The sequence below is a fragment of the Lactuca virosa genome, chromosome 5 (assembly GCF_052849685.1).
Source record: "Lactuca virosa cultivar CGN04683 chromosome 5, Lactuca_virosa_CGN04683_v6, whole genome shotgun sequence".
NCBI classification, from domain to species: Eukaryota; Viridiplantae; Streptophyta; class Magnoliopsida; order Asterales; family Asteraceae; genus Lactuca; species Lactuca virosa.
The window spans coordinates 409,315,127-409,326,034 of record NC_136430.1 but is presented as its reverse complement, the minus strand read 5'-3'; the positions used below and the strand labels follow the sequence as shown (position 1 = coordinate 409,326,034).

The 10,908-nt window shown below is 33.5% G+C and overlaps 1 protein-coding gene across 1 annotated transcript; it reads left to right on the top strand.

Annotated features, from left to right (window-relative positions):
• Positions 1 to 3,991: 3,991 nt before the first annotated feature.
• On the top strand, positions 3,992 to 5,041 carry LOC145112296 (uncharacterized). The gene is made up of 2 exons (XM_079048474.1): positions 3,992 to 4,309; positions 4,884 to 5,041. Exon 1 carries the CDS (start codon positions 4,131 to 4,133, stop codon positions 4,275 to 4,277), a length of 147 nt encoding a protein of 48 aa, XP_078904600.1. The 5' UTR covers positions 3,992 to 4,130; the 3' UTR covers positions 4,278 to 4,309; positions 4,884 to 5,041.
• The last annotated feature ends 5,867 nt before the right edge of the window (positions 5,042 to 10,908 follow it).

Here is a 10,908-nt window from a genome sequence, read left to right as displayed (position 1 = left end):
TAACGGTTCGGTTATGGTTTTATAGGTTAACCGAACCATTATTAACCAAACCGCCAACTTTATATTTTAATATATAAGAATTATAGATTATATATAAAATAATATAGTCAAACTTATTTAAGATCCATTAAAATATTGAAAATATAATCCATTAATCCTCACTTATCAGGAGACGAATGAGCAATCAAACCATCAAAGGCTGATCACGGAGACACACACAATCTTCCAATCATGCATTGAGTTAGATTATTGATTAATGTTGTAATTCCTAATCGGCTAATTCTACAATTTGTAAACATTATTCACAAGTAGTTTAATCTTTACACTCATAATTATAATCGAAGGCTTCTCACACCGTTAATCCTAATCAAGGATTGTTTTGACTTTATAGTCCTATTCGAATGATTTTTTGACTTTATAATCAAGACTTCTAGGTAAGTTAAGTTTTTGGTTCTTCTTGACTCTGTGATATATTAAGAATGTATTTTTTTGGCTTTTTTTAATTCCTGTTTTTGACTTAATCACATTGAATGTATATGAGCGATTGTCTTTTTTTTTTATCCAATAACACATAATATAAATGTTTGACTCTTTTATTTTATAGTTTTTGATTTAATCGTATTGAACGTGTATGAATGTTTGACTTTATTTTAATATTAATATCCATTATCAATATATGAGATTATTAATGTCAATTTTTTTTAATGTTTTATATTTTTATTGAATGTTTTTGATTTTGAATGTGACTATGTGTTATCTCACTCTAAATATTAAAGGTACACATTTTATTCTATTACTATAAGTTAGGTTACAAACATTGGCGTCGAGGACTTTTTGGTATTCTATTTTCATTTTTTATGCCAATATACTTTCGTCATTTATATTATTTTCAACATTATGGTTAACCAATAATAACCATTAACCAAAACCGTTAACCGTTAAAAACCATTAACCATAACCAGTAGGGATAATGACTTAAAAGGGTAACATATTATTCGATTTGTACACATTTGGTCACTGAGTTTTTTTTTTCGTCCACATTTACCCTTTAAACTTGTTAAACTGTACACATTCAGTCCTTATGACCTGTTACTCCAGGTTAGCCGGGAAAAATGACTTGATAGGGTAATATATTTTTCATTTTGTACACATTTAGTCCTTAATATTTTTGTACATATTTAGTCCTTAACATTTTTTTTGTTTCAAAATAAGTCCTTTTTTTGTACTCATTCAGTACTTATGAATGATTTTTTTAGGTTTTTTTCACGACATCTTACGTGAGACAATCATTGATGAGGTGCTTGGGGTTGTTGATGCTTATGTCCAATGCGACCTCGACTGCTTGGTTGCGTAAGTCTTGTGGTTTGGCTTAGGTATTGTATTTTGAACATCGTAACTTCTTCATACGATATCAGATTTTAAGGATCTTTATCCACGTGTTCATTTTTTGAGTCTACTACAACTTTCATTAAGATTACTCCCGTTAAAATGTAATATATTTTTACTAACGATTTTATAAAAAAAACATACATACATGCATTCATAAAAAACGTATGGACAGGGAAGACGCAGTAATACATAGTAGGTGTTGCCGATACATGGAAAATAGGTATAAACGTAAAAAATAAAGCGAAATATTTTCCACTGCGAACAGAAAAAACAGGTGTTGTCGGTGCAACATCGGGACCATACTAAATCCGCCACCGCGTATGGATATAAAAATCGTAAGTAAAAATATATTATTTTTTAATGGGAGTAATCTAAATGAAAGTTGTAGTAGACTAAAATACGAACACATGGATATAAAGATCGTTAAAATCCAAGATCATATGAAGAAGTTATGACGTTCAGAACACATGACCTAAGCAGCCAAGTAGTCGAGATCGCGATGGATATAAGCATCAAAAGCCCCATACACCTCATTAATGAATGTCTCACGTAAAATTTCGTGAGAAAAAACTAAAAAATCATTCATAAGTAATGAATGATTACAAAAAAATGACTTATTTTGCAAAAAAAAAAAAAGGACTAAATGTGTACAAAAATATTAAGGACTAAATGTGTAAAAAGTGAGAAATATATTACCCTATTAAGTCATTTTTACCGGGTAACCTGGAGTAGCCGGTCATAAGGACTGAATGTATACAGTTTAACAAGTTGAAGGGGTAAATGTGGACGAAAAAAAAACTCAATGTGTACAAATCGAAAAATATATTACCCTTTTAAGTTATTATCCCTAACCAATATTACTCATACCCAATGGTTATCAAAATGCATTAACCAATCATAATGGTTATGGTTCGATTTTAACCAATAACCGAACCAAACCGCCTCATACACACCCCTATTTCAAATAGCTTGTGTGAGAGATTTTCGTTAACCCTATAAAAGCCTTTCTTTTAGACATCATTAAGGTTTGAGTTATCCGCTCAAAAATCGAATTTGTAATGGAATTAGATGAAGGTCGGTTTACATCCCACTATATACCAATCTATTGCCAAATAAAAATTAACATATGACACAAAGTAAAAACATGATCTACAATCTTCATGGTTCCAAGACTAAAAGGGCCTAACACCTAATCCACATCCATCCCCTTTTCAACAAGATTGGCCATAATAAGCAAACGATTAAGACCCAAACACCATAATAAAATGTTCAACGTGATAGAAACAAAAAATTTCTTATCTTGTTGAAACATTTTCGGGGGTCCAACATACCATTGTCTAAAAAAAAAAAAAAAAAAAAAAAAAAAAAAAAAAAAAAAAAACTTGAAGAAGCAATCAAGAGTTAACCGGTTGAACCAAAGCTCTACACCAATGATGCATCAAATTATATAAATAGGGATTTTTATATTCATCCATTGTTCTTCTTCAATCGTACCCCTCGGTTGCCTATGCAAACTGTGAGTCCACATTTCAGTGCTAAAACAATTTGCAACCACACTTTGATTGTTAAAATCTGGAGCAAAAATTCTAGGAAGTTTGGTTGAAATAAAGAATCTCCCAACCACGATTTGCAAGAGCAAATATACCTCCGAAAGATAAGCTTCTAGCCTTCCAAGTTGACAATTCATTTTCAGATTTGTCATAAACCGAATTCCATCCCTTCTTCCTTGACATATTTCCCCTAATCGGAATTTAAAGATATATACATAGTAATTTTGCAATGTTATAATTAATAGAATCATACATCCCTTCCACTTCACAAATGGAAAACCAACTTCATAAATATCACTCTTGAGCACATATATTTGAAGACCATACGTCAAATAAAAACATCTCAACAAAGGAATAATACACAAAATTATCTGTCAAACCACTCCCCACAAAACCGTATCGTCCATAGAAAAAAGAAAAAAAATATATATGAGATACCTGAACCTGTACCAAATCTTACACTTTTAAAAGGATCGGGAGAGGAGATCAAACCGATTTTTTGTGGATTCCATCTAGAATTCTAGATGTAATATATTCAAGGTTTATTGGCTGGATTAGATTAAAAATCTACACTTCAATATTTCTTGAATTTGATATTAGTAACTCATATTTTCATCTAAAATATATTTTGATAAAACGATGTTATAGATTTTAGTCAATAATGAATTAGAAGTTCATATCGAGAATTATTGCTACCAAACGACATATTTCTTTTACAAATTGCCAATTTTTTTTTTATATAATTATATGAACATACCCCTTTTTGAAAGAATAAAATTAGAACAGCTTTCAATATTCTAAGCAAAAAGGTTATCTCTGCCTTTGTCATTTCGTTCTTGTGATTCAGTCATTCAGTGGCAGAATTTGTCAAGATCTCCATACTTCCAAAATTTCCAATCAATATCATCTGCCACTTCCGTTCATTAATTCACCTAAAATTGATAGTGATATGATATATATTCACACACAAACCCCCAACACCCATCTCCAATCGTTCTCTCTAGATAGACACAGATTTATAGGGTTTGTTGGTTTCTATGCACAGTAGATTTCTAAAAATATGCTCAAATGACAGATTCTTGGTCGATTTGATGAATCTTGTTTGTGGGTATTATTCGAAACCTTCTGTATAATTCGAACACCTAAGTAATTTTGAAGAGTAGCAGCATCAGTAGCACAGTAGGTACAATTATGGCAGTACCTTGGAGTATGACACTGTGGATGGCGAATATGGTGTGGATGGCGCTGAGTGGTTGGGTTATATCGTGCTTGACTGTAGCTGATGAAATCGCTGGTTCACTTCGTACCGGCGATATCGGTCCATTTCATGTTGGTTAGATCGCAATTTGCTATCGTTTTCGATTGCGCTGGTGAGTAATTCTTCCATTATCATGTAATATTCGAATCAATTCTTGATTTGCGGGGTTTCTGCTCATTTTACCCTATGTAATGTTCTTTAGGTATGCATAATTTGTAATCTAAGTTCTATGATTATGACGATGGTATGGTTAGGTTTTTCCTTCAATTAATTCGCCTTCAACAGTGGGATTATGTTTGCTTCATAGTATTTTGAATTGCCCCTTTCGTTGTATGAAGCTATCTTCTGATGAGTACATACTGCTTTGAAGTGTGAAACTATTATGCGATCAAAGTTGACATCAATATCATATAACTGGATATAGTTTTGTATTTTTTGTGCTGCTTTGAATTCTTAGATTAGGATGAACACCCATGGAAATTTTGTTCTTCTTTAGGATGCAAGTACATTGGTATAATGGATAAAAATGTTGTTCATTGCTATTCTCTAGATACACACACATGTTGTTTAAAATGCTTGAGATTTGTAGTTATGGCCTCTTTTTGGGTGCAATTTTATCATTCCATCAGTGTTATTATAATTATACAAATGAAATATAACTAATACCAAGTTGCATTTTCTTGCAGGTTTTAATGACTTAGTTTCTGTTGATGTAGATATTATATGCAAAAGTATGAATCACAATTCACAAAGGTTCCTCCTACCAAATGTTAGTCTTTTTATGTAGTAAAAAGTATGGAAGAAGGCTAAAAATCCGATAAAGTAAAGTTGTGTGGTTAAAAGATGACATGGATATGTTTCTCATAATTGTAGCATCAACCATAATCGAGTTCATGTCTACAACTATTGGTGTTGTTTAAAAATATGCTTCAAAAACAGGTTGTTTAGGCTACGTTTGTCACTTTTTAAATTTTTTAGTAACTTGCATAACCAAAATCATGGCAAAAATGCCATTTATAAAGTTTTATAGTGAAGTTTATAAATTCTGAAATTTGAAAAGTTTGATTTCTAGAAATCTTTGCCGAACTTGAAATATTTAAACTTAAAGGGCTATTTTTGTCAAAAGATAAAAATTGTGTCAAAGTTTTGAAAATATGCAAAAATCAAATGTTCGTAACCATGAAGCTTCACCAGATACCAGCATTTGCATTTTCTCTCTTCATTGTGAAAGTTCGTAGGGGTTTATCATGTTTTTCTCTCATGATTGTTAAAAATTCAAATGGTAGAGGTTATCGGTTGAGGTTATAAAATTTTATAATCAATAATAAACTATAAATATATTGTTATTATGGGTTTAAAATTAAATAAGTTACCTATGTCAATATAGAAGGCAAAGTATGTTGTTATTTTCTCCAATTTGCCCTTTAATAATTTAAGTTAAACCACCATAAGATACGACAATAACTTTTCATTTCGTAGACATGATAGTGCGCAAAAAAGGAAAAATAGACAATCCATGATAAAGTGTGATGCCAGAATGGGAATTGTATTAAGCAAATTATTCAAAATCTTGGCGATTTTCTTTTTCTGAAAGGTTTTTATAATTATTATTTTGTGATACAAGCAGAAAAGGGTATCTATACTTCCATAGGCATTAGAGAAATGTCGCTTAATTTCAGAAAAAGGATGTGAGAAATACAAACCTCATTTCGGAAAGGATCTCAAATAGGGAACATGTTTCGATTTTATATTTCGCAAAATATGTTTCATTTCGTTAGGTCTTTGCAAAATAATTTTTTCTAAGAGGTTTTTTAAGTGGTTAGTTTGAAATACAAGGGAAAAGGGGATTTGATACCAAAGAAGATACCAACACACTCAAATATTCAGTTTTAATACCTACATATATGCCTGTAAACGAACTGAACGTTCGGCGAACCATTCGTGAACTGTTCGGTGGGAAGTTCGTTTATGTTCGTTTATTTAATAAATGAAAGAACATGAACACAAATTCTCTTTCGTTTAGTTAAACCAACGAACATGAACAATGGTCTCGTTCGTTCATTTACGTTCGTGAACGCTCGTTTATGTTGTTCGTTTACGTTCGTTTTAAGTTTTTTTAAATTCATATATTTTCAATTGTTTTTTTATTACATTACTATATTATATTTCGTTTATGTTCATATGTGTTCAATTGTGTTTGTTTATCTTTGTTCTTTTATGTTCGCTCGTTTATGTTCGTTTAGCATGTTCACGAATATAAACGAACGAACATGAACACGACAATTTGATAAACGAACGAACATGAACAAGAAAACTTCGTTCGTTTATCCGTTCGTGTTTGTTCGATTGTTCGGCTAACTTAAACGAACATGAACAAGCCTTTATTCGTGTTCGTTCAGTTCGTTTACAGCCCTACCTATATATTCAAAATTTCTAGAAAGAATTCAAAAGTTATTATAAACATTCAAAGTTTAATACCAAACAATAAGGCAAATGAAAATATATAAAGGTTGAGGAACTAAATATTTAACTTCTGAAAGCTGATTAAGTAACAAAAATTGGGATGTGGGGTTGATTATGGAGAGCATAAATCAGTGGTTGAAAGTGTAAACTGGATTAAAAGGTGATCATCCAAAAATTCTTATGCAAAAGAGAAAGTAAACAAACTAATGGACCCGAACTCCTGTAGATTAGAAAGTGAAAATGCGCTTACACCAGTTGAATCATGTCGTCGTGAGAGACCATGTCCTAATAACTTGTTGAGGAGTATTAGGTGACATTTGGTTTGCAAAATGTTTTTAAAGGAATTAGAATTTGTCAAGAATTGCAATCCAATTTCATATTTTGTTTGGTTGGCAGGAATGAAATTTGAATCTAATTCCATATTTTTTGGTTGGTTGGTAGGAAATGTAATTTGAATAATGTACAATGACAAAATTGTCATTATTATTATTATTTTTTTGCTTAATTTTACTTTTTTTATAACTTATAGGTAAAATTATATTATATAAATTATAAAAATAGTAAATGATGGTGATGGTGGTAGTTGTGGGTGATGACAGTGACGGTGGTGGTGGCAGTGATGTTGATGGTGGAAGTGGTGGTGATGGTAGTGGGGTTTGTGGAGATGGTGATGGGTAATGGCGGAGGAGGTGGTGGTGGGGTGTAGGTGACAGTAGTGGTGGTGCGTGACAGTGATATGGTGGCGGTGATGCTAGAGGTAGTATTTAGTGGGTGATGGTGGCATTGGTGGTGGAGGGTGGTGGTGGTGGAGCCGGTGGCTGTTGGGTTTTCTATGCATCAAATACACTCTAAAACTAGGCAGCGGAAAAATCGAAACAACGATATACCTAAGTGTACATGCATCCTATGGATCTATGGCTTCATGCTAATTACATCAACCCTAGAAACTAAAACATAAGTAAGAAAACATACCTCTTATGTAGCCTTTGATCTCCATGCTTGAGATCTTGATCCTCCATGAAGTTGCTTGGATGAAAGGATCCAAACCAGAATCCCTCTAATGGTATCACACCCAATGACACCAAAGAGTGGAATAAAAATAACTAGGAGAAGGGATAATTTCTCAAACCCAAAGAGGGTTAGAAATCGTCCCTAAGAGGGGGAGGAAGAAGGGTTGGCGAAACTTCAAGCCAAGGTGCAAGGAGGAATGAAATCCCTAAGGCCCTATTTATAGCCTTAGATGCCTCCTTAGGTTTAGTACTCCTTCCCATGTGGGATGGGAGCATAACCACGAAATTTCACTCCTTTCCCATGTGGGATGGAGTGATTTTCATCCAACCCTAATTCCATAAATGTTCTGGAACATTCCTGATTAACCAACTATCGATTAATGAACATTCAACCCTTTAATTAATTAGACTGTTAATTAATTCCCATAATATATTTCCAAAATATATTTCCAATTAGTTTCTAATTAATTATTAATCATAATAATTAATAAACCAATTTCTCCTTTATTTATTCTACTCAATTTGGGTCTTGAGGGCAACCCAAAAGGACCCTGCTATTATTAGAAATATTACCAATAGTTAATGACCTTGGACACTATTCCAACAGTTTCCCACTTGGACAAGTCATCAACTATATGAGGACTAATACTTCTCCAATAATCAACAGAGAGTTAGCCATCCAATGCAACTACTGAACTCTTGATCTAATCAAGATTCAGCCCTTAGATAAGTGATCAACTATCCCTTCGTTCTATGATATATGTATGAATTCGAGACATAGATAATGTTCAATCTCAAGAATTCAAGATTATGTTTCCCGATATAGATTTGTGACGACTGCATCTGACTACTAAATTGAACACATCAATTCCAGTCAGGGCTCGGCCAAGCACTTTAGATGTCAGCACCAAATCATCGAGGGGCCCATAGATATCGCTTCTCCTATTAAGGCAGAAGGAACGAATAAACTTTGACTACATAGTTTCTGTCTATTTCATCATGTCACACATGGACATAACCTTTATAACTACCAGTTACGGTTAGCGTTGGAGTAGACCAATGCATAACATAATCATAAAGCAAAACCCACATGTATCTAGGTTTGAAGAATAGAAGATATTATCGTCTTAGAATTACTCGTGACTGAATCCATGAAGTAATCTCTAAGCGTGGGTTGGTCCAATACTTAAATCTCTATTAAGCACTCATGAGTATTAGCGCAATCTCTATGCTATGTCCAATCAATATGGACAATCCACTAATACTCACGACAGTCTTGAATCACTACTTACTTCCAAGAGTATGACCGACTGTGGACGTTTGAGTAAATAAATACTCGGGAAGTGGGTTCCAAACATGCAAAAGTGAGAACGCAGTGATAAGCTAATTGAAATGACCGAAATCCATCATATATTAAGACCACCACTTAATAATCGCCAAATCAAATTAAAACTTATACCGCTTAAAGTTCTCGGGTTTTAAAACAAATCAAACTAAGAGTGCTTAAGCCAATTCATTTGCAAATCTAACGCCTATCGACTTTGTCTGACTATCAGACTTGGTCAATGACATCAGCTTAGGAATGGATCGACAAGATTATCTTTCGATATGACATATTGACTATGATGTCTTTACATTTGACTCACTATCAAATGTGTTGGTACTTACTGAGTATGTTTCATGTGAGCTTGTGTGACTTGGGATCCATACTCGAGGTAAGTTCACCCAAAGTCACAAGAAACTTCATAAGGACCATCAATGATTGAATTTCAACAAAGATGTCACTAATGAATCTCTTTTAGTCACATTGTCCACTGTGCAAGTTAACAACTTCAAAATACTCTAAGTTTGTTAAATCCACTATGGTATATAACTTGGTACTCTTCCATGCTAATGTATCACCATTCAGTAAAAGCACGAATTCCGACTGCGAACGAAATTGCCTTTGTATGGAACTTAGCATCAATGTAACTCTTACAATGATCTCTTCCATACTATCAAGATCATTTCTTCTGTCCTCCAAGGACACTTAAGAATGTTCTTGATTTTGATTCGTTGATTTTCACCAAATTGATCTAATCCAACTTGTCATGCACAAGGCATACGAGTCATCAGATTTGGTACATGTCATGGCATATATGATCGATCCCATAGCAGAAGCATGTGGTACACGACTCATAACCTCTAGTAGAACTAGGACATTAACATCGCTCAATGTCATGCCATATTGTAATAGGCCTAAACTCCTTTTGAGTTTCCTCAACATTCCATGTACTTTGGCTTAATCCAATGAATCACTTTGATCTATCTCCATAGATCCTTATTATGCACGTGTATTGTATCTCCCATGTATATCATAGCGAAACAGTTCTCATACCAAGCCAAGATTTTACACCTGCTAAGTTAGTATATAGTTTCTTATAAATCGTACATTGTCTATGTACAATACAAGGGTGACTACAGTGCTCCCACTAGCACTAACATATATGTGGCTTATCTACGTTTCTCGAAATTCAAACTCCTTGAACTTTCTCATTGAAACAAAGATTCCAATTACTCCCACTAGCTTTGACATATATATGGCTTATCTTTATTTCTCGAAATTCAAACTCCTTGAACTTTCTCATTGAAATAATGATCCATCTTGCGAGATGCTTATTTCGGTCCATAAATGAACTTGTTAAGCTTACACATCCTTCAAAACCTATCTTGGTTTAATTATGTGTTTGTTCCCATCCATGATTGTCTCTACTTGAAGATCCACTTATACCTAATGGTTAAGGTCAAGTGCTTGATCTACCAAATTTCAACATACATGGACTGAATCTCGCTTTCCATTTCCTCCTTCTATGTTGTAGCCTTTAGGGCCTACCATAGCTTCCGATAGCTGGTACACTCTGATTGCTATCTACCAGTGACTCAAATATCTTAGAAATATAAACTCTTATATAACTAGGTCCATGACGTCTTCTATCAGATCTATAAGGAAAAATGGAAATATGTCAGTTTCCTTAATAGCTTTTTCAATTCCAATTTGAATGTTATGTCCAACTTTAGGCTCTTCGTTGGTTGACTCTTGAATCTTATCAAGATCAATGTGGCGCCCACTAGCCCTTTTGGAAATCAGCTCCCTCTCTCGGAAGACTGCCCTTCGAGCAACATACACTTTGTTCTCATAAGGATTGTTAAACAATTATCCAAAATGCATGATGGGTTTTCCAACGAGGATAACACATCT

What these genes read in the sequence shown, in the direction of transcription:
- LOC145112296 (XM_079048474.1), top strand. Translation starts at nt 4,131, where the DNA reads ATGGCAGTACCTTGGAGTATGACACTGTGGATGGCGAATATGGTGTGG.